The 25,027-nt window shown below is 35.1% G+C and overlaps 1 protein-coding gene across 3 annotated transcripts in view; it reads right to left on the bottom strand.

Moving 5' to 3' along the window:
- Positions 1–5,280: 5,280 nt before the first annotated feature.
- The window catches only part of LOC142342770 (bridge-like lipid transfer protein family member 1), a 166,090-nt gene continuing 146,343 nt past the window's right edge, over positions 5,281–25,027 (bottom strand). For all 3 annotated transcript variants that reach the window (XM_075394337.1, XM_075394328.1, XM_075394346.1), the window contains 3 exons: positions 22,114–22,295; positions 16,887–16,974; positions 5,281–5,870 (listed from right to left, as the gene is read on the bottom strand). In XM_075394337.1, coding sequence (XP_075250452.1) covers positions 5,657–5,870; positions 16,887–16,974; positions 22,114–22,295 — 484 coding nt within the window. In that variant the 3' untranslated portion in view covers positions 5,281–5,656. The remainder of the gene's footprint in view (positions 5,871–16,886; positions 16,975–22,113; positions 22,296–25,027) is intronic.

Here is a 25,027-nt window from a genome sequence, read left to right on the forward strand (position 1 = left end):
AACAAAAAAACTAGACCGAGAACGGACTATGAGAGAATTGGTAAAATGGTTTAAAAAAAATCCAATCCAAAAAATCGAAAATTAAGTAAAAATCAGAGTGAAATTGCCGCATGTGAACAAAAAAAACCAACACCGAGAAACCGAATTTTTCACTCGCTTTTTTGCTCCATTCCGTGTTTCGGCGTGACTAAAATCACTACTCCAATTTGACTTCAAAAATCATGAAAATGTGCGAACAGATCTTAAGAAAAACACAGCCGGAAGAATTCCGGAAATGACTCGAAGTAGAAATCCATTTGAAAGCCATCCAACTACTCATCAAACAAAACGTGCCTCCACTACTTTAGGAGTATCTTGAAGCGAAACCATGAAAAACTTTAAAAAAATCAAATCTATTAAAATATGATAACAAATCTGATCCAAATTTGTCATCAATTGAGACCCCGAAATATCTATCCCTGTCAACATTAGTTCATCAACACAAATAGTACCTAATAAAACCAATTATGAGAATTTTCAAAAATACTTGAAGCCAAATCATGAAAAATAAGCTCTTACCAACAACATTGACTAAAACACTGGAAAAATTAATAAATTTTTTAATATTACAAAATCACATAAATAAAAAAAACTCTTTTCAGCCAATAGGGTATCCAGCTGCTCGCAAAACAATAGGCAACTCATAATAGGACCAGAAATTGATCTATAGAACAGAAAAAAAAACAAAAAACTGCAAAAAATTAAGAAAAATAGTTCCAATTTTCGCTATTTTTCGTCATATTTCTGAACAAAAAATTGCTTCCTATCCACAAATTTGCAACTATTTGTTGACGAAAAATGGCTCAAGTATTAGGGTTCTTTTCAATACCCATTTGAGGCAGTAAAACAAAACAAAAGTCAAAAAATCGCAAAAATTATCCCAAAAATCAACAATATACATGAAAAACCTCCGAATTAGCATAAAATTCATATAAATTTCCAGAAACCTTCAAACCACTACCAACACCAGCCTAAAACTAAAAAAAATCACTACCAAACCTCTTAACCAAAAAAAATTGGAAAAAACTGCTTTAAAATGCCGCACGTGAACAAAAAATTTCACTCGCTTACAGAATTTTTTTCACAACTCAATTTCTCGCTCTGTAGAAAACAGCGATAAGAACAAAAACCACTCTCTCTTCGCTCCACTCTTCATTTTGTTGCTCCACTCTTCAGCAACAAAATCACTCCAAATTTTTTCACGTGTTTCATTTCCCGCTTCAAAAATCACTCCAATAAAATTGATTAAAAAAAGGACTTCTCCAATACTCCTCTTCGAGTCGTAAAAAGACAGCGTCCCAATACAATTCAAATTCTTTGAATTGTAAAAAAAACCAAGAGCACCGCAATATAGCTGCGCTCAGCTTACAGCTTCGCAGCTATAAAAAGACCGGCAGATCAATTATTACTGCTACAAACTTGTGAGTGCTACACGTTTGTGACCAATTTTAAATGTGAATAACTGCACTGCACTGCGTTTCACAATGCCCTTGAAATTGTGAATAAGTGAAACTTAGCTCAGAGAAATTCAGGAACGCAGGGGCAAAAAGTCATCAGAAAAGTAAAAGGACCACGTACAATTTTTGAATAAGAACACACAAGAATACAACAAATGCTTGAAACTTCATTCGGGCAACTCAAACAGACAATCAAATACTGTATTATCAGACGCTTTGTTTGTTTTGATTGGTGGCATTCAAAATTTCCATGAAAACCATTAGAAATTAACAGCATTAAGATAACACAGCTTTCAGTTTTTTGAAGTAAATGCAAAATCTATTTAATCTTGGTTTCACGGTCAGTCAATTTTTATGCGCAAACCAAGTTTTTCATCCCAAGTTTGCTTTACTAATTTGACGGTTAATTGGAGTTATGATCTTGTTTCATTGAGACAAAAATCAATTTTCGTCAAAATTGAGTTGCAAAATAAGCAAAGCAATGATATTTTTAATGTCTGGACGAAAGTCTATAATTTCAAATTGATCCTGATTTTGTGATGAAATGAAGTGATGAGCTGTTCACTTCTGAACTACATCGGGTAATTGGTTCTGCAGTTTGGACAGTTTCCGTATGTCGTAGAGGACAGTGAGGGCCACCGCAGCGTCCAAGTTGTCCATGAGAAATCTTTGGGCAAATTTGGGAAGTGTATGTTTGCAGTTCTCCACTCCCAACTTTTTCCACAGCCAGTTAATACCCGGAGGATCAGTGCTGCTAGTTGTAGCTGTTATGAACCTAAAATAAACGGCACTCGAGAAGACGCCGATATAGTCCAACGGGGTAGAGAAGAATGCCATAAAATGAGATTTAAAACCGAATTTTTTTGATTAGTCATTTCCGAGCTCTGATTAGTCAATCTTAAAATAATCACTTTAAAGGCAATTTTTTATAAGGAAGACTTACAAAATACCAAAAAAATTTAAAAAATGTATATCCTTAATTGCAGCCTCTCACTGTCAGGGGGCTGCGACCATGGTGAAGCCGAGCAGAGCGTAACACGACCGCACCATTAACTCGCCATTTTTTATATTTGTTCTAATTTAAATTAAAAACAATCAGATTATTTAGCCAATCAAATTTAAGCATTTGTCTCGGCTTCTCATTTTTTTCTGATTCGTCTGTGCGCCCGTTCGGCTTCAATTCCTATCTCCCGGTACGCTTTAGAGAAATGGTTTCAAACCACTTGTTCGGGATAGTTGTAACAACAATGCTGCTTTCATTAGTAAGAAAACCACTCACTCATTTTACTGCTTAACACCTCCACCTCGCTACTTTACAAAATGGTCAGCCATAGTTAAAAGTTTGTCACAGGCACACCCCCATTACGAACAAAAGAAACTCTCACAAAATTCCGAAATTGTAACGGCACATCTTTGAACAAAATGACGACAATGAAAAACAGCATGACGAGGCAATTAACGAAGGCGCCTTTTACGAAATCCGGGGCACAAGGCGCTGAAAGAGCAAGATTAAATCAGCCAAAAAGTCAAAACTGGCAACCGCACGGAAACAACAGAAAGAAAAGGAACCTACCAAGCATGCAACACATTATAAACAGAGCCGGCAGATTGCCGGAAAATAGCCGCTGTTGACGCGCTTGATGCAGATCGGGATTGAAACAGAAAAAAAGAAGGGATAAATTGACTGATTTTTTTCAGCGTCACAAAGTATTCTAATTTGGCTTGCAGTTTCAGTTGAATTCTAAAATAATACTTAATTCAGCTTCTAAACTGAAAGCTAATAAGATTAAAACCAATATCAGCTAGCAAACACTCTGATGATTTTTGATAATTCTCAAGGACTTAATAACCGGGCTTTATCGGTTTATCCCGTCTCTTTTGATTTTGATCATTTGCCTTTGATAGTTTTTACCACATTGCGCAATTCAATGCGTAAAAGAACTTAAAATCCTTTCAGTTGAAACAGCGAGTGAAGTATGTCAGAAATCAAGTGTGAATAACGTGACTTAAGTGAAACGAAAGACTAGATCAAAAGGTAAAGCGAATTAAAAAACATAGCAGGAAAGGTCCTGACCTACAATTCAAAGAATTTTCAATGACTAAACAAAAAAACTAGACCGAGAACGGACTATGAGAGAATTGGGAAAATGGTTTAAAAAAAATCCAATCCAAAAAATCGAAAATACAGTAAAAATCAGAGTGAAATTGCCGCATGTGAACAAAAAAAACCAACACCGAGAAACCGAATTTTTCACTCGCTTTTTTGCTCCATTCCGTGTTTCGGCGTGACTAAAATCACTACTCCAATTTGACTTCAAAAATCATGAAAATGTGTGAACAGATCTTAAGAAAAACACAGCCGGAAGAATTCCGGAAACGACTCGAAGTAGAAATCCATTTGAAAGCCATCCAACTACTCATCAAACAAAACGTGCCTCCACTACTTTAGGAGTATCTTGAAGCGAAACCATGAAAAACTTTAAAAAAATCAAATCTATTAAAATATGATAACAAATCTGATCCAAATTTGTCATCAATTGAGACCCCGAAATATCTATCCCTGTCAACATTAGTTCATCAACACAACTAGTACCTAATAAAACCAATTATGAGAATTTTCAAAAATACTTGAAGCCAAATCATGAAAAATAAGCTCTTACCAACAACTTTGACTAAAACACTGGAAAAATTAATAAATTTTTTAATATTACAAAATCACAAAAATAAAAAAAACTCTTTTCAGCCAATAGGGTATCCAGCTGCTCGCAAAACAATAGGCAACTCATAATAGGACCAGAAATTGATCTATAGAACAGAAAAAAAAACAAAAAACTGCAAAAAATTAAGAAAAATAGTTCCAATTTTCGCTATTTTTCGTCATATTTCTCAACAAAAAATTGCTTCCTATCCACAAATTTGCAACTATTTGTTGACGAAAAATGGCTCAAGTATTAGGGTTCTTTTCAATACCCATTTGAGGCAGTAAAACAAAACAAAAGTCAAAAAATCGCAAAAATTATCCCAAAAATCAACAATATACATGAAAAACCTCCGAATTAGCATAAAATTCATATAAATTTCCAGAAACCTTCAAACCACTACCAACACCAGCCTAAAACTAAAAAAAATCACTACCAAACCTCTTAACCAAAAAAAAATGGAAAAAACTGCTTTAAAATGCCGCACGTGAACAAAAAATTTCACTCGCTTACAGAATTTTTTTTCACAACTCAATTTCTCGCTCTGTAGAAAACAGCGATAAGAACAAAAACCACTCTCTCTTCGCTCCACTCTTCATTTTGTTGCTCCACTCTTCAGCAACAAAATCACTCCAAATTTTTTCACGTGTTTCATTTCCCGCTTCAAAAATCACTCCAATAAAATTGATTAAAAAAAGGACTTCTCCAATACTCCTCTTCGAGTCGTAAAAAGACAGCGCCCCAATACAATTCAAATTCTTTGAATTGTAAAAAAAACCAAGAGCACCGCAATATAGCTACGCTCAGCTTACAGCTTCGCAGCTATAAAAAGACCGGCAGATCAATTATTACTGCTACAAACTTGTGAGTGCTACACGTTTGTGACCAATTATAAATGTGAATAACTGCACTGCACTGCGTTTCACAATGCCCTTGAAATTGTGAATAAGTGAAACTCAGCTCAGAAAAATTCAGGAACGCAGGGGCAAAAAGTCATCAGAAAAGTAAAAGGACCACGTACAATTTTTGAATAAGAACACACAATAATACAACAAATGCTTGAAACTTCGTTGGGGCAACTCAAACAGACAATCAAATACTGTATTATCAGACACTTTGTTTGTTTTGATTGGTGGCATTCAAAATTTCCATGAAAACCATTAGAAATTAACAGCATTAAGATATCACAGCTTTCAGTTTTTTGAAGTAAATGTAAAATCTATTTAATCTTGGTTTCACGGTCAGTCAATTTTTATGCGCAAACCAAGTTTTTCATCCCAAGTTTGCTTTACTAATTTGACGGTTAATTGGAGTTATGATCTTGTTTCATTGAGACAAAAATCAATTTTCGTCAAAATTGAGTTGCAAAATAAGCAAATCAATGATATTTTTAATGTCTGGACAAAAGCCTATAGTTTCAAATTGATCCTGATTTTGTGATGAAATGAAGCGATGAGCTGTTCACTTCTGAACTACATCGGGTAGTTGGTTCTGAAGTTTGGACAGTTTCCGTATGTCGTAGAGGACAGTGAGGGCCACCGCAGCGTCCAAATTGTCCATGAGAAATCTTTGGGCAAATTTGGGAAGTGTATGTTTGCAGTTCTCCACTCCCAACTTTTTCCACAGCCAGTTAATACCCGGAGGATCAGTGCTGCTAGTTGTAGCTGTTATGAACCTAAAATAAACGGCACTCGAGAAGACGCCGATATAGTCGAACGGGGTAGAGAAGAATGCCATAAAATGAGATTTAAAACCGAATTTTTTTGATTAGTCATTTCCGAGCTCTGATTAGTCAATCTTAAAATAATCACTTTAAAGGCTATTTTTTTTAAGGAAGACTTACAAAATACCAAAAAAAATTAAAAAATGTATATCCCTAATTGCAGCCTCTCACTGTCAGGGGGCTGCGACCATGGTGAAGCCGAGCAGAGCGTAACACGACCGCACCATTAACTCGCCATTTTTTATATTTGTTCTAATTTAAATTAAAAACAATCAGATTATTTAGCCAATCAAATTTAAGCATTTGTCTCGGCTTCTCATTTTTTTCTGATTCGTCTGTGCGCCCGTTCCGCTTCAATTCCTATCTCCCGGTACGCTTTAGAGAGATGGTTTCAAACCACTTGTTCGGGATAGTTGTAACAACAATGCTGCTTTCATTAGTAAGAAAACCACTCACACTCATTTTACTGCTTAACACCTCCACCTCGCTACTTTACAAAATGGTCAGCCATAGTTAAAAGTTTGTCACAGGCACACCCCCATTACGAACAAAAGAAACTCCCACAAAATTGCGAAATTGTAGCGGCACATCTTTGAACAAAATGACGACAATGAAAAACAGCATGACGAGGCAATTAACGAAGGCGCCTTTTACGAAATCCGGGGTACAAGGCGCTGAAAGAGCAAGATTAAATCAGCCAAAAAGTCAAAACTGGCAACCGCACGGAAACAACAGAAAGAAAAGGAACCTACCAAGCATGCAACACATTATAAACAGAGCCGGCAGATTGCCGGAAAATAGCCGCTGTTGACGCGCTTGATGCAGATCGGGATTGAAACAGAAAAAAAGAAGGGATAAATTGACTGATTTTTTTCAGCGTCACAAAGTATTCTAATTTGGCTTGCAGTTTCAGTTGAATTCTAAAATAATACTTAATTCAGCTTCTAAACTGAAAGCTAATAAGATTAAAACCAATATCAGCTAGCAAACACTCTGATGATTTTTGATAATTCTCAAGGACTTAATAACCGGGCTTTATCGGTTTATCCCGTCTCTTTTGATTTTGATCATTTGCCTTTGATAGTTTTTACCACATTGCGCAATTCAATGCGTAAAAGAACTTAAAATCCTTTCAGTTGAAACAGCGAGTGAAGTATGTCAGAAATCAAGTGTGAATAACGTGACTTAAGTGAAACGAAAGACTAGATCAAAAGGTAAAGCGAATTAAAAAACATAGCAGGAAAGGTCCTGACCTACAATTCAAAGAATTTTCAATGACTTAACAAAAAAACTAGACCGAGAACGGACTATGAGTGAATTGGGAAAATGGTTTAGAAAAAAATCCAATCCATAAAATAAAAAAACAGTAAAAAAAAACAAAGTGAAATAGCCGCATGTGAACAAAAAACCACTAGCGAGAAAGCGAATTTTTGATCAAACACCGTTTTGGCACTCTGCTTTAAAAGTAGAGCGAAAAAATTTCACGCCGCAAAACCACTCGCTTTTTCGCTCCACTTCCTGTTTCGACGTGATCAAAATCACTACTCCAATTTGACTTCAAAAATCAAGAAATTGTGTGAACTTATCTTAAAAACAGACAGCGCCCCAATACAATTCAAATTCTTTGAATTGTAAAAAGGAGAGTGCCAAAATTATAGCCGTTGAGAGGCTGACAGCGGCTATTAAAAATTAACGAAAAAGTTCAGAAGTATCTGACCATTTTGCTATTGAAACGCATAATTAATATCCAAAATATAATGGTATAGCTTGAAATGCACATCGCGACTGAAACAGAGAAAAAATAAGATATAGAAATTGACAGAATTTTCCCCCTAATTTTCGTAAAGTCTTCTAATTCGGTGTGCATTTTCAGTTAGATTCTGAAATTTTTCTTGTGTCACCTCTTAAACCTAAAGCGATTAAGCTGAATACTAATATCAGCTAGCAATCGCTCTTATAAATTTGATAACCTAATGCAATATGACTTAATGACCGGGCTTTATCGGTTTATCCCCTTTCTTTTGAAATTGCTCTTTTGACTCTGACTGTACTAACTACATAGCGTAATTTAATTTAAAAAATTTAAAATCAATTCTTCTGAAACAGAGAGTATGGTAAGTCACGAGTCAAAATGAAAATCGTGACTTATCTAAAACGAAAAACGTGATGAAAAGGTAAAGCGAATTAAAAAAACATAGCAGGACAAGTTCTAACGTACAATTCAAAGAAATTTCATTGACTAAACAGAAAACTAGACCTAGAAAGGACTATGAATTAATTGGGAAAACCATTCAGAAAAAAAGCCGATCCAAAACAACCGAAAAAAACATTAAAAATCAAAGTGAAAACAACTAGCGAGAAACGAATATCTGTTGAAACATCGTTTTCCCACTCTACTTTGACTTTAGAGCGAAAAAATGTCACACCGCAAAACCACTACAAAAGCTTTTTCGGCTCCACTTCCTGTTTCGGCGTGACCAAAATCACTACTCCAATTTGACTTCAAAAATCATGAAAATGTGTGAACTTATCTTAAAAACAGACAGCGCCCCAATACAATTCAAATTCTTTGAATTGTAAAAAGGAGAGCGCCAAAATTATAGCCGTTGAGAAGCTGACATGGGCAATTAATGAAAAGTTTGAATTCAAAAAACAACTAGCTCTTTCGGAGATCTTTCGCATTCAAAACTATCACTTCAATTTTTTATATATCATAAAAATGTGCTTTCAGATCTGAAGAAAACAAAATTTGAAAAATTTTCTGTTCAAATTAAAAAACAAAATGAGACCCAAAAGGACTTAGCTATCGGTTCGTGGCTATTAAAAAGCAGTCCCGAAATAGAGCATAAAGGCCTTAAGTTACAAAATATCGGGGCCAGAGACCAGGAGGTTGCTGACAAATAGAGATTCTGTTTTTAAATTCTATTCCTATTCTCAAACCAAATTCGACAACAAACAAAGTTCTTTTGTTTTGATTATTTTCTTCGTGTGGCATCCAATGAATTTCAACCAGAGTGAACCATAACGATATTGTTTCAATAAGAGTCCTGAAGTCTGGAGTGAGGTAGGTCATATTTGGTCAAAAAATGTCTCACAAGATCGAACTGAAAATCTTTATTCAAATTCAGCTCGTGTCTGATACAAGGCTTCAAAAACCTTGAATGCGTGATAAAACGGGATAAAAAAACATAGGGAAGACAACAAACTCAAAGAAAAGGGATTAGTCGTGAACTGAAATCCAGACCGCAAAAATTTTTCGATGGCCAACAAAGCAGAAGACCCGACAGGCTTGAAAATTATTAGAGCAGAAACACAATTAGATGAAAATAGCTGGCAGATTGCCAGAAAATAGCCGCAATAGCTTTGTAGATCTACAATCTAAAAAACAGTAAAAAAAACAGACCAAAAAAATTCGTCTATTTATTGAAAGCTGATATGTCTCTATTAGCTGTTTTTGCTGTCTCTATTAGCTGCTCTCAAATAAACTTCATTCAGAGTGACAACCACCCATTTGACCTCATTGCTTTGCATTAAAGTAAATAAAAGTCAATTTCAAAGCGAGGAAGTCCTTTTTGAGAGTGAGGTAAGTCGTGTGACCAAAAATTTAATCACGCGAATGAACAAAAAACTCGCCCACTAAGATCGAAAAATGACTTCACGCACGCATATCAGTTGAAATTGCATAAAAGAAAAAACAAAAAGCAGATTTGAAGTGGTTGTGACGTCATATGGTCGCAAAAAAATCTTGACGACGAAATAAAAAACATAGCAGGACAAGTCCTGACGTACAATTCAAAGACAAAGTATCTGCCCATTTTGCTATTGAAACGCATAATTAATATCCAAAATATAATGGTATAGCTTGAAATGCACATCGCGACTGAAACAGAGAAAAAATAAGATATAGAAATTGACAGAATTTTCCCCCTAATTTTCGTAAAGTCTTCTAATTCGGTGTGCATTTTCAGTTAGATTCTGAAATTTTTCTTGTGTCACCTCTTAAACCTAAAGCGATTAAGCTGAATACTAATATCAGCTAGCAATCGCTCTAATAAATTTGATAACCTAATGCAATATGACTTAATGACCGGGCTTTATCGGTTTATCCCCTTTCTTTTGAAATTGCTCTTTTGACTCTGACTGTGCTAACTACATAGCGTAATTTAATTTAAAAAATTTAAAATCAATTCTTCTGAAACAGAGAGTTTGGTAAGTCACGAGTCAAACATGAAAATCGTGACTTATCTAAAACGAAAAACGTGATGAAAAGGTAAAGCGAATTAAAAAAACATAGCAGGACAAGTTCTAACGTACAATTCAAAGAAATTTCATTGACTAAACAGAAAACTAGACCTAGAAAGGACTATGAATGAATTGAGAAAACCATTCAGAAAAAAAGCCGATCCAAAACAACCGAAAAAAACATTAAAAATCAAAGTGAAAACAACTAGCGAGAAAGCGAATATCTGTTGAAACATCGTTTTCTCACTCTACTTTGACTTTAGAGCGAAAAAATGTCACACCGCAAAACCCCTAGCTTTTTCGGCTCCACTTCCTGTTTCGGCGTGACCAAAATCACTACTCCAATTTGACTTCAAAAATCATGAAAATGTGTGAACTTATCTTAAAAACAGACAGCGCCCCGATACAATTCAAATTCTTTGAATTGTAAAAAGGAGAGCGCCAAAATTATAGCCGTTGAGAAGCTGACATGGGCAATTAATGAAAAGTTTGAATTCAAAAAACAACTAGCTCTTTCGGAGATCTTTCGCCTTCAAGACTATCACTTCAATTTTTTATATATCATAAAAATGTGCTTTCAGATCTGAAGAAAACAAAATTTGAAAAATTTTCTGTTCAAATTAAAAAACAAAATGAGACCCAAAAGGACTTAGCTATCGGTTCGTGGCTATTAAAAAGCAGTCGCGAAATAGAGCATAAAGGCCTTAAGTTACAAAATATTGGGACCAGAGACCAGGAGGTTGCTGACAAATAGAGATTCTGTTTTTAAATTCTATTCCTATTCTCAAACCAAATTCGACAACAAACAAAGTTCTTTTGTTTTGATTATTTTCTTCGTGTGGCATCCAATGAATTTCAACCAGAGTGAACCATAACGATATTGTTTCAATAAGAGTCCTGAAGTCTGGAGTGAGGTAGGTCATATTTGGTCAAAAAATGTCTCACAAGATCGAACTGAAAATCTTTATTCAAATTCAGCTCGTGTCTGATACAAGGCTTCAAAAACCTTGAATGCGTGATAAAACGGGATAAAAAAACATAGGGAAGACAACAAACTCAAAGAAAAGGGATTAGTCGTGAACTGAAATCCAGACCGCAAAAATTTTTCGATGGCCAACAAAGCAGAAGACCCGACAGGCTTGAAAATTATTAGAGCAGAAACACAATTAGATGAAAATAGCTGGCAGATTGCCAGAAAATAGCCGCAATAGCTTTGTAGATCTACAATCTAAAAAACAGTAAAAAAAACAGACCAAAAAAATTCGTCTATTTATTGAAAGCTGATATGTCTCTATTAGCTGTTTTTGCTGTCTCTATTAGCTGCTCTCAAATAAACTTCATTCAGAGTGACAACCACCCATTTGACCTCATTGCTTTGCATTAAAGTAAATAAAAGTCAATTTCAAAGCGAGGAAGTCCTTTTTGAGAGTGAGGTAAGTCGTGTGACCAAAAATTTAATCACGCGAATGAACAAAAAACTCGCCCACTAAGATCGAAAAATGACTTCACGCACGCATATCAGTTGAAATTGCATAAAAGAAAAAACAAAAAGCAGATTTGAAGTGGTTGTGACGTCATATGGTCGCAAAAAAATCTTGACGACGAAATAAAAAACATAGCAGGACAAGTCCTGACGTACAATTCAAAGACAAAACGGAAAACTGACCTAGAAGGGACCATGAATGGAACAAATTAAAAAACAAAATGAGACCCAAAAGGACTTAGCTATCGGTTCGTGGCTATTAAAAAGCAGTCGCGAAATAGAGCATAAAGGCCTGAAGTTAAAAAATATGGGGACCAGAGACCAGAAGGTTGCTGACAAATAGAGATTCTGTTTTTAAATTCTATTCATGATGTGTCACCAAAAGAACGATTAGCTGCACACCCACGAAAAAATGAATCAAATGCTGTTACAATAGGGCTGGTGAAATCCGTTATGAATGACACTAAGGGACAACACAACAAACGGACAAAAAACGGCAAAATTAAAACATAGCTGGCAGATTGCCGGAATAGCTGCGAAAGAATAGACCTGCGTGCCATATAATAGAGATAGAAACAGATACAGATCTAAATTGAAAAAAAATCAACGCCGCTCAAAGAACAAGGTAAAAAAACATTCAGCGATAAATAAAGTTTGTTAAAATTCATCCCGCAGAAGCCTCTTATTAGGGACCTTTACTGCACAAATGAGTTCCTTTGACCTTAAACAAATTCAAATTAAACTTAACTTTTAAAGTGCAAAAGTCATTTTATTGAGTGAGGTAAGTCACTTGTGATCAAAATCTATTCACGCAATTAACCTAAAAACTTTGGCTAAAGCGAGTGAGAAATGACGTCACGCGCGCAAATGCCGTTAGTGAGAGGAAGAAGTAATTCAGAAAATTTGACTTTTTCAGCTTTGCTGTGTGAACATATGTAAAACGAAAAAAGAGCGTTAGACGACGAAACAAAAAAAACCAAGAGCACCGCAATATAGCTTCGCTCAGCTTACAGCTTCGCAGCTATAAAAAAAATTAATTGCTGAAAACCAGTTCCAAAGTCGTGAAAAAGTAAAAATAAAATAAATTGAGAACATAGCCAGTAGATTGCCAGAATAGTTGCGAAAGAATAGACTTGCGTGCCGCATAACAGAGATAGAAACAGATACAGATCTAAATAGAAAAAAAATTGACGCCGCTCAAAAAGCTGGACAAAAAAATTGGCGATAAATTAATAAACCGTGTCTACATTCATTCCACAGAAGCCTTTTATTAGGGACCTTTACTGCACATATACGTTTCTTTCAATTCAAACTATTTCAAATTAAACTTAAGTTTTAAAGTGCAAAAGTCATCTTCTGGAGTGAGGTAAGTCACGTATGACCAAAATCTAATCAGGCAGATGATCTTAAAACCTTTGCTAGAGAGAGAATGAGAAATGTCGTCACGCGCGAAAGCGCCTTTAGTTAGAGGAAGAAGTCCTTCAGAAAAGTTGCGTTTTTAAGTTTTGCAGTCTGAACAAATGTAAAACGAAGAGCGTCAGACGACGAACCAAAAAAAAACCAAGAGCACCGCAATATAGCTCCGCTCAGCTTACAGCTTTGCAGCTAAAAAAAGAGATATAACAACAACAAAAAATGCGGGTTAAACTTAAAATTTATTGAAAACTTGAAAAAAACGCATGATCCAAGTTAGAAACAATGATTAGCTATTAACTGGCAACACTAAATAAGCTAACCAACGAAATATAAACATAAGCGAATAACGTCGGGCGAATTGCTCTCAAACGACCCACGAGCGGTTGGCTTCGTCAGTAGCTAGCCACGGTTTAGTGAGGCTAGCTTTAGATTAATTGAATGAGCGTAGGGTGCACCGCAGCGGGGGTGCAAAAGTGGATTGGGGTGGGCTGATGTCGGGGCAGTGGGTGGGGGGGGGGTTGGGGTCAATTTTTAAGAACAGCCTTTCACACCATAAGTATAAGTCCCAAAACAATTTCTGTTATTCGCATACTTTAAGACTAGTGGGCTGAACGTCTCTAAAAGAACTTCATGCAAAATCGGCGCTACCTCTTTATCTGGTTTTTGAAGACGAAAGTCAAATGGGTCAGGCAAAAAATCGGCCAAGCAAAAAATTGCATAAAAGAGACACAGGATTGACATATCTGCCACAAATTGCTTTTCAGAGCAATTAACAATGATTTCCAAAGAAGCGCCTGTTATGTCATTATGATAAAAAACATTTCCACAATAAATCAATGTTAATGAGGATCAGAGATCCTGACATTACTCCAAATAACAGCAGCTGAAGTGCGGCATCAACAAAGACACACACACACACACACACAGAGAGAGAGAGAGAGAAAGTGAACGAGAAATAGAAGGAAAAACCCTAATCGACGGATAGAGAAAGAGAGATAGGAATACTTTCCATGATGGGATTCGACTCTGCGACTTCTAGTTTTCTAGTCTTGTTAGTAAATGTCATATAAAAAAGTTAAAACGGCAAAATTAAAAACAAAAGTTTTCAATTTCGCAGTAAAAATAGTTCAAAACCATTGTTGTACCGAAAATTATGTCAAGTAACCCATCTCCAAGACAAAAAAAGTTTTGTTGGCCAGTAATGGTCGTTAAACTCAGAAAACGACAAATATTGAAAAATTTTGGAAAACAAATTTTACAAAAATTTTCATAAACTACAAGATAATAATAATTTAAGAACCATTCCATTGTTTCAAGAGACTATCCAGTATCCCTGTTTCAAGCATGAGATAGTACCACTGGCTCATAAAGGTCCATACACTTGGAACATAAAAATTTTCCGAAATTTGAAAAAAAAATTAAAGTTTATCGAACAATTACTAAAACTGGAGTCATAAAAAAAGTTTATCACCATTCCATTACCTCTAGAGACTATGCAGCAGCTTTCTTAATCAAACTTTGAATGAGGTACCAGTGTCCCTGGTGAAAAATCAAAAAATAAAAAATTACAAATATTTCAAAAAATTTCTTGAATTCGAGATATCAAAATCTTGAAAAACATTCCGTTACATCTAGAAACTATACAGTAAAAGATTTTCAAACCCTAGTGAAGGTTCCTTGGCTCTTGAGCATGAAAAAAACTAAAGAAAAAAAACACAAATTTTCAAAAAAAAAATTTGATAAAAAGCCATTTTTATCAAACAATTGCTAAAATTTGTGACAATGAAAAGTTGAAAAACTACTCCATGGCAAAAAAAATGTCAGTAACGTATTATCAAACCCTTAAGGAGGTTTTCTGGCCCCCGGGTCTGGAATGACCTGAATAAGGAAAAATTAATGTCTAAAACTTTGCACGTCTTGTCAAAAAAATGCTAAAATCCGTGATGTTAAAAAATTAAAACCATTCCATTACCATTAAAAACTATGCAGTAACCTATTATGAAAACCTAGAGGAGGTTCCTTGATACTTAAAGCATATAAAAATCAGAAAAATATTTAAAATTTTCAAAAGGCTTGAAAAAACATTGTTCAAAATAAATTTGCGTGATTTTGGCGAGCGGTTGTTCGTCAGTGGCTAGGAACGGGGGGGGGGGGGGGGCTGAGCCGAGGGCTGATAGGGGCAACAATGGTTTGGGGGTAACAGTGCGCGGGGGGTTGGGGGCAATAGCGGGAGGGGGGTTAACAGTGGAGGGGTCTTCAACCTCTAAGAACCGACTTCACACCGTAAGTATAAGTCTGCAAAACAGTTTGAGCTGAAACATAGCTGAGCTGAAAGACTCTACGAGCACTTAATGCCCGCTGGGCCCTGCCTGTTTATCCCGTTTTTGAGGAGGAAAAGTCAAAAGCGTCAGACGAAAAATCGGTCAAGCGAAAAATCGCATAATAAAGATCGACAGGACTAATATAATTGCTACAAACTTCGTTTGAGAGCAATTAATAAATTTTAATGAGATGAAGTGATGAGACAACAAAAGGAACAATAGAAATGAGCAAAACTCAAAAAAGCAATAAAACTTAAATTTTATGGTGGTAAAACCATAAGGGTCATAAGTTTTTGTTTTGAAACATTGCGTGGGCTTATTTGTGCCTCATTAGAAAGCACACCAGACCTATCATCGATGAGACTAGGTTTAAAGCTAAGACAACAAAAACACAAACAAATACTGGAATATTTGAGAAAGGCATATTGCGTAAATATTAAAAACCATTAGCTGTCCATTGACCCTTGAATGTCCTGCAAAAAAATCAAGCGTTAAACTGCCCGGTATTTTGCACTACATTGTACTCTGAAGTGACTTAAATCACAACTACAAATTGAATTCCTATTGACATGAAAAATGCTTGAACAGATCATAAACGCTTCAAGAAAAAGCAGTTCACAATGTAAATGTGCAAATTTATTATTGAATTTTGTTAACAGGTGTATAATTTTTAAGGAGGCATCATCGAAAAAAATCGTTTTTCCATATTAAATATTATTGCGAAAAAAACAATGGAATTACCAAAAACCAAATAAATCTTCAAAAAAATAACACAACCAGCTATCATCAGAAGAACTGCTCCTGAACAGCAGGCAAAAAGCAATCTTCGGCTGTAGCTAGCTTGGGCATAGGGAGGCTAGCCCCAGAGCGAGCGGGAGCATAAGAGAGATTGGGGGTTAAATTTGGAATATCAAAAAACGCACTTCAAACCATGAGTATCTGCCTGCTCACGCGTTACTCAACAATTACGCTGAACAGAACATTCAGAGCTCAGTAAACTCTACGATTGCTGCTATGAGACTTAATTTTACATTTACAACGAAATGGAACCATTTCAAAACCGAATCACTCAATGAAAGGAAAACTACAGAGCTAGTGTCAAGTTCCAACCCTTGATGGAAAAGACCTCTTTAAAACATAACCAACTAACGTCGAACGAATTGATCCTGAACGACAGGTGGTGGTCCGATTCCAATACACAGTGCTTCAGTCAATGGAGGGTAATGGTGCAATTAGTGACGTCAAATGACGTTATTGCATTTACTTTAGACCACTATTAGGATTTATCGTGGGAAAAAATGACCCCAGTTTTGGTTTGACTTCTATTAGTGAAGAGCCGCAAATTGAGTTAAACTGCCCACATGTTAAATTTACAGAAAACAGCCAAAATTCGCAGAAAAGACGCGTTACAATATTTGCAACAAGCATAGTTTGAGAGCAGTTAAAAAAAGATCAGTGGCGAGAGAGGTCGAAAAAGTCATCGTAAAACGTGGGTTTATTACTGACTTGAGAGATGGGTCGAATATCCACTCGACCACACTGTACTCTCTTGGATCCCCCGGTTTTGGCATCTTCCGCAAGGAGCTTGGCATTCCTGTATAATACAAGCAATTTACCATGGAGCAATAATGACTAATATTAAATTCAAAAACTTGAGTCTAAATTATACTGAATGTCAAAAATAAGTTAGAACCCTATAATTTTTCGAATTAAATATTTAACCTTTGTTTTTGACGCGATGTTACAGTACCTTGTAATCAAATTTCAAATCTTTTCCGTTTGTGCACTCCCCAGCTCAGTGGGTGCATATTATTTGCACCCCCAGACGCACGTGCTACCTTTTTAATAATTTAATATGTAATGGCATGTGCTCTGTAACTGGAGGAGCAGATTACGTCTGGTTGTTATTTAATTAGGAACTGTATCCCGTGAACAAACTCTAGGAACTGTGCGCCGTGATTTAGCTTAATAAGAGAATGAATGTGCGGAGGGGGGGTCAATTTCCAGGAACCACCGTTCGCACCATGAAACTACGTCTCCAGAACAGTTTCAGTGAATAGTTAGAGTCTATCTAGTAGGGCGTAATGCTCTAAGGGAACTTAATGCCCTCCGGGCATTACATGTTTATCCCGTTTTTGAGGACGATAAGGCAGAAAGTTCAGACGAAAAAAAATGGTTCAGCAAAAAAATTGCAAAAAAAAATATCACACGACTGAGATATTTGCTGCAAGCTTTGTTTGAGAGCAATTAAACAAAAAAAAAGTGATTCATTACATAATGAAAAAATCACCCAGAGCATAGTAACTTATTGGGCAGAGAAAAGAAACATACCCGGCAGATTGCCGGAAAATAGCCGCCGTTGATTCCAATAAGCACGATTGGGATTGAAAGAATAGAAGATATTGAAAAAAAAAAGATTTTTGTACAAAAACATTTTTTAAGTCCGATTTATTTTGATGGCATTTCGTAGTTGAAGATAACGTACTTCTGTTTCTTAGAGAGAGGCTACAGGGGCTACTATCAATACCAATAAGCATTAGAGATGGTAACTAAGACTTATAGTAACGACGTTCAAATAGCGGGCATCTAAAATTGGGCTTTATGGGTTTATCCCGTTTCTACTTCTGACTTCAATTTTTTATACTGACTCTGTTCATTTTGAATTGCTTTGCTGAGCAACTGATGTTCAAAATCACTTTTAGCAGAATGAGAGAAGAGAGAAACTAGTCTAGAGAAGTCAAAAAGATATCACGCAAAATGTTGAAAAAGCGGCAAAATGAGGTAAAGCGAAAAATTTTTTTATTCGACGAAGTAAAAAAACATAGCAGGACAAGTCCTGAAATACAATCCAAAGAATTGAATAAAACAGACCTAATACACCTGACCAGCAGATCAATTGAACAATGCCAGCCAAAAAGACAAAATCTCAAATGGTGAGAACCTAAAACAATCAAACAAACAAGACAAAAATCATTGCTAAAACTCTTGAAGCTTTTAACCTGAAGGCCATAAATGACACAATTCAAAAAGATCATTAGTTCACGCGCAAGCTTTGAAATATTTTGCCCAATTATTTTGAATTCGTAAAGGTCGTTAAACTCAAAAAATGACAAAAAGAATTCAAAACATTTAAAAACAATAACAACTTTTTTAACAACAACTTGCTACAATCGTTATATTATTAACTTCAGAACACTTTCATTGTCTCGAGAGACTATCCATTATCCTTATCAAGCCTTGAACAGTTTCACTGGCACGTAAAGATGCACAAACTTGTAACATGATAATAAAAATTTACTTTTTTTTTAAATTTTATCAAGATATTACTCAACTTTGAGTTATAATGTATTGATTACAATTCCATTACCTGTAGCAACTGTGCAGTGCCTTATTATCAAACGCTGGAGGAGGTTCCTGGGCCCCTGGTGCAGGAAAAACTCATAAATTTCGGAAACATTTTCAAAAAAACTCAAAAAAATTGCAAGTTATATTTAAAAAGCCTGCAAAAATTTGTGATATCATAAAATGACAACAATTTTGTTGCTACTAGAAATTAAGCATTAACATATTTTCAAACCTTATAGTGAGGAAAAACCTTTTCCCTGGCCAGTGAGGAAAAAAACTAAATTTACAGAAATTTAAAAAAATTGTAATTTCTCTTTTGAAAAATCGTTAATTTCGAAATACTTAAATCTTGAAACACATTCCACATTACCAATAAAACTATGCAGTAAACTATTATCAAAGCCTAGAGGAGATTCTTTGGCTATTGAGGTTAGAGAAACCTAAAAATTGACAAAAATTTTCAAAAACTTGAAAAAAATGTAAGTTCTATAAAAAAAATTGCAAAAATTTGTGATGTTAAAATGTTGAAAACCATTCTATTACCACTAGAAATTATGCAAAAACCTATTATTAAACCTAAGATGAGGCTTCTTGACAACAGGGGCTGAAAAACCTCACAAAATGACAAAAATTTTCAAAAACCTTGAAAAATTTGTTAAAAATTTGTACAAATTTGCGTGTTTATGTTTGGAGTATCAAAACATCTAGCTCTTAAAATGGCCATAAAAAAAGAATTAACTGATGACAAACTCCATTATCAAAGCTCAATTTCAGACTGGTCCAACAAAAAAATTGGGAAAATGACAAAAAGAATTCAAAACATTTAAAAACAATAACAACTTTTTTAACAACAACTTGCTACAATCGTTATATTATTAACTTCAGAACACTTTCATTGTCTCGAGAGACTATCCATTATCCTTATCAAGCCTTGAACAGTTTCACTGGCACGTAAAGATGCACAAACTTGTAACATGATAATAAAAATTTACTTTTTTTTTTAAATTTTATCAAGATATTACTCAACTTTGAGTTATAATGTATTGATTACAATTCCATTACCTGTAGCAACTGTGCAGTGCCTTATTATCAAACGCTGGAGGAGGTTCCTGGGCCCCTGGTGCAGGAAAAACTCATAAATTTCGGAAACATTTTCAAAAAAACTCAAAAAAATTGCAAGTTATATTTAAAAAGCCTGCAAAAATTTGTGATATCATAAAATGACAACAATTTTGTTGCTACTAGAAATTAAGCATTAACATATTTTCAAACCTTATAGTGAGGAAAAACCTTTTCCCTGGCCAGTGAGGAAAAAAACTAAATTTACAGAAATTTAAAAAAATTGTAATTTCTCTTTTGAAAAATCGTTAATTTCGAAATACTTAAATCTTGAAACACATTCCACATTACCAATAAAACTATGCAGTAAACTATTATCAAAGCCTAGAGGAGATTCTTTGGCTATTGAGGTTAGAGAAACCTAAAAATTGACAAAAATTTTCAAAAACTTGAAAAAAATGTAAGTTCTATAAAAAAAATTGCAAAAATTTGTGATGTTAAAATGTTGAAAACCATTCTATTACCACTAGAAATTATGCAAAAACCTATTATTAAACCTAAGATGAGGCTTCTTGACAACAGGGGCTGAAAAACCTCACAAAATGACAAAAATTTTCAAAAACCTTGAAAAATTTGTTAAAAATTTGTACAAATTTGCGTGTTTATGTTTGGAGTATCAAAACATCTAGCTCTTAAAATGGCCATAAAAAAAGAATTAACTGATGACAAACTCCATTATCAAAGCTCAATTTCAGACTGGTCCAACAAAAAAATTGGGAAAATGACGAAAAATGCAAAAATTTGCAACATTTTGAGGCTCAAAAACGCCTAAAAATGACCTTTTAACCTTGAATTACGGCCTTCCCAGTAGCTTCACCACTCTAAGCACTTGAGGGACTTTTAAACGCGGTTAAGGGCCTCTAATGAAACTTGATGCCCGCTGCGCTTTACCTGTTTATCCCGTTTTGAAAGCTCAAAGTCAAGAAAAGGTGTGAAAACATCTTACAAAAATAATAAAAAAGACAGAGCACCAATACAATCCAATTCTTGGATTGTAAAAAAAAATAGGAGCGCTATAATAGCCAGCTGAGATGAGGCGGCTATTAATTAGTGTTAGTAATTTTTGCTCAAATGTTTAGTGTAGTTTAGTTTATAGCCAGAGTATGCATTTTTTTCACGGTTAAGCGTCAGGTGATAGAGAGCATATAAAAAAACTGTCAAAATTGAGAATAAGTTTTTGCCGTTGCAGAAAAAGCTATAGAACATGCAATAAAATCAATACTACGTTTTATTGGAGATAGTGTAGCCGTCCGTTGATCTGTGCAAAGTTGGTTGTGCTAAGTCAAAAAGGAAAAATTAAAAAAAAACTCAGGTTCACAGCCATTTTAAATTAAAGAAACGACAAATTACGTGTTTTGCAAAAAATGTACAAAATCTTCAACCACTTTAGAAATTTGTAGTTGTAAAACTAATTAATGACAGCCGAAACTCAGCAAAAGATCGACAACTGAACTGAGTATATTAATGAAAAAAAATTACATGGAGAAATTCTACCCTCACTTGGTTCTGAAATTAATTGAAAAATCAGCTTTATAAAATATTATTATGCCTCTCGTTGAAACAAAAAACAGAATCTCTTTGATCAAACAAATTTTTCCTAGAGACTAAACAAGCTTGATTGTGTAAAATGCAGCAAAGCCCCTAATTTATTAACTATTTCCGCTTTTACTATCGACATAAATAAACAAAAGCACGAACAGTAAACATACCCGTCAGCTTGCCGGAAAATAATCGCCCTTGATTCCCATAAAACTGGTTGGGATTGAAGGAACAGAAAAACAATGAAAAAATTTGATTGTTCCACAGAAACGTTTTTAAAGAGCAAACTGTTTTCATTGGAATTTGTAGTTAGACATGCTCATGTTTCTTAATGAGAGGACACAGGGGCTGGTGCTAATGCCAAAAAGCATCAGAGATGTTAACTAAGACTTATAATATCAAAGTTGTGGTAGCGGGCATCAAAATTGGGCTCTATGGGTTTATCTCGTTTCCCATTTGCATTCCGTTTTTTAAATGATTTTGTTGATTTTAGATTGCTTCACTGGGCAACTGCTGTTTAAAAGCACTTTGTGCAGAATGAGCCAAGAACAAAACTATCCCACAGAAGTCAAAATAATTCCAAGACTGTTCAATTAAAATGATGCCTCCATTCATATTGGTTTAAAGGTGACGGTTTAAAAGTGGCTTCAAAATACTGTTCTGCGGCAACCATTCCAAAAATCTCAACAATTAGAACTCACAGTTGTATGAAAAGAAATTTTTCCCGAACCTTTTTGGTCTGCAGTTGCGATTCTGATTCGGTCTCCGCAGTCCTTGATGAGTTTCTTGAACATCTCCAGATACTGTGGATCCAAAGACACCTGAAGGGGCATCGAGAACTGAGTTGTGAAGTGGCAGTCCACTCTGGGTTTCTGATGTCCACCAGGTGGAGAGAAGGCCGCCTGTGATGGCCTGTAAATTACAGTAAAGACCATGCTCGGAAACTAAAATTGGTTGTAAACACCTACCCAAGCTCAAAAATGATCTCGCGTGACATCTCTGTTTTAAAATGCTCCAAAATTAGTCCATAATGAGGTGATTGGAAAAAACTTTTCATTCAGCCGCTTAAAAATTGAAGCTCAAGCGCTAAGACTTATGCAAGTTAGATTATTGCAACTGGCTAAAGAAGCCAGAATTGAATATCACGTCTAGCAGCAGCTAGGAATCAGAACAAAGAACAAACCATGTCAGCAGAAAAACTGTGACGAAGTCACCTAGAATGCAACTAATATTATCTTTGGAGAAACACCTAAAAAGCGCAAAAGACAAAACATATACCTAATTTAGCTGGCACATTATCGGAAACTGCTGCGATATCTTTGTAGACCTGTAGTCGCAAAATACCAATCAGAAAAATAGGACAGAAAAACATTGAAGCAAACTGTGATTCTTCAATTAGATTTAGACGTAAGTCTTGATTTTAGAAGTTGTCCTCAAATAAACCTCAATTAGATTGAGGAATCCTCATTTGACCGTAAATCCTCAAAATTAAAGGCAATTTGAGAGTGGGGAAAGTCAATTTGAGTGTAAGGGAAGTCAATTTGAAGAGTGAGGTCAGTCATGTGTGACCAAAAATTTTTCCACCAGCATGAATAAAAGACACTTTAATCAGATTGAAAACTGAAGTCACGCACAAAACTCAACATAAAAATTGCACAAATAAACAGAGAAATGATGACTCAAACCTAGCACATGTGAAGTGATGCTGACGTCATATGGTCGGAGCAAAATCTTGACGATGAAAAAATCATAGCAGGACAAGTCCTGAATTGCAATCCGAAGAACTGAATTAACTAATGATCTGACATATAAGACTTTTACAGCAATGCCAACCTCGAACAGTCATTCATGCCCATAGCATTATATGCGCAAAATGGGAAAAAACTAAGAAAAAATAGAGAACATTTCTTTTCTAAATACTTAGAGCATGAGAATCGCTAAAGACAACAATTTAAGTAATGACTCCATGCATTTTTGAGCAAAGTATTGACTCCATGCTTTGAGCAAAGTATTGACTCCATGCATTTTTGAAATAAGTACGCAAAAAACAACTTCGAGGGATTCAATGACAGCCAAAGCAAAAAAAAGAGGCAGAAAAACAAATGAAATTGGCAAAAATCAAAATATCTTTTATGATCACAGCAAATCATAAAACTTTAGAAGTCAAAAAAGTCTTTCAGCAGTTCTAACGCCTACAAAAAGGACGACATAACTACTATGACTATAAGTTTTATATTTCGATACGAAGAAAAATTCACTCACAGAAAAATTCAACTGAAAATTGGAGCAAAAGATAGACCAAAATTACGCAACACTAGGTTGCCAATTAGAACTGTTGTTTTTGAGACTAAGCAATAGAACACTGTAAAAAGCTATTGCAAGCTATTGCAAAAGTCCCAGAACGGAAAATCAGTGAACTCACTGAAATATTTCAATTAACATAAACCTCAATTGCAAACGATGAGAACTGCCATTAATGAGATAAACTGCTAAGACAGCAATACGCAAACAAATAATAGAAAAACTCAAAAATTTTATTTGAACATGAGCAGCGTATAAGTCATTGAAAGCAAACGCTATGAAGTGAGATGGTCAATTTGATCAATTAAAGCATCCTTGCCAACAAATGATAACTGTCATTTCTGAGACAACTAGATATTACAAAAAACTTAACAAACACTCGCAGAACACAAAATATAAATAAATTTCTAAAGAACAAACAGTCATGAAGACCATTAGCTACGATCTTGAACCTGCTACTTAGATTCATTTGTTTCGCAAAAGCAAACAATGAGACCTCTCACTAATGATACTAGGTGATAGGACAACAAAAATATTCAAAATAGGCGAAAATTAATTATTCACTTATACCTCATGATAAAAAAGTCTCAGTCAATAGAAAGCATTAACTTTCCATTGAGTAAATTAAATAATTTCCAATTAGGCGCAATTAGAACATATATGTACATATTAATAGTAATCACGAGACAACTGAAGACAGCAATCAATTGCCGCACGTGAAAAAAAAAACGCTTTCAAAAACAAAAAATCTCTTCAAATACCAATTTCTCACTCCAATATAACGGTGATTGAAAAATCACCCTTCAATTCGACTCGTTTTTGCTCCCTTTACAACTCCAGCGTTATTTAAATCATTATTCTCAATTGACTTCTGACTGACGTGAAAAAAAGACCGAAAAAGTATCAACAGATCTTAAGAGAACACAACGCACCAATACAATCCAAATGCTTTGGGTTGAAAACAACTAAGAGAAGGCCAAAAATAGCCAGAGCTATTGCTTTACTGCTATAAAGAAGCCACTTGATTCGAACAGTATAACTAAAAGAACCCGTAAACAAAGAGCTTGGTTGAATACGACTTTCATGTTGAATGCAGAAAGATTTTTCTTGTCACTTTATTTTCTATTATCAACGCCAGCAAATGGCCACAGGACAACGTGATAAAAAAAGTTAGAACATCGATTGAGATCAAACCAAGAAACTTGAGTGGAAACAAACCTATCAGAAAAATCAAAGGTAAATAGTTTTCTTCAATGTTTGAGCTTCTATCTTGCCCTGATTTTCAGACAATTCTCATTTTTTAATCAAAAACAAAAGTCCTGATTTCAGACAAGACCTGAGAA

The sequence above is a fragment of the Convolutriloba macropyga genome, chromosome 1, assembly GCF_964194025.1.
Source record: "Convolutriloba macropyga chromosome 1, txConMacr16.3, whole genome shotgun sequence".
Lineage (NCBI taxonomy): Eukaryota > Metazoa > Xenacoelomorpha > Acoela > Convolutidae > Convolutriloba > Convolutriloba macropyga.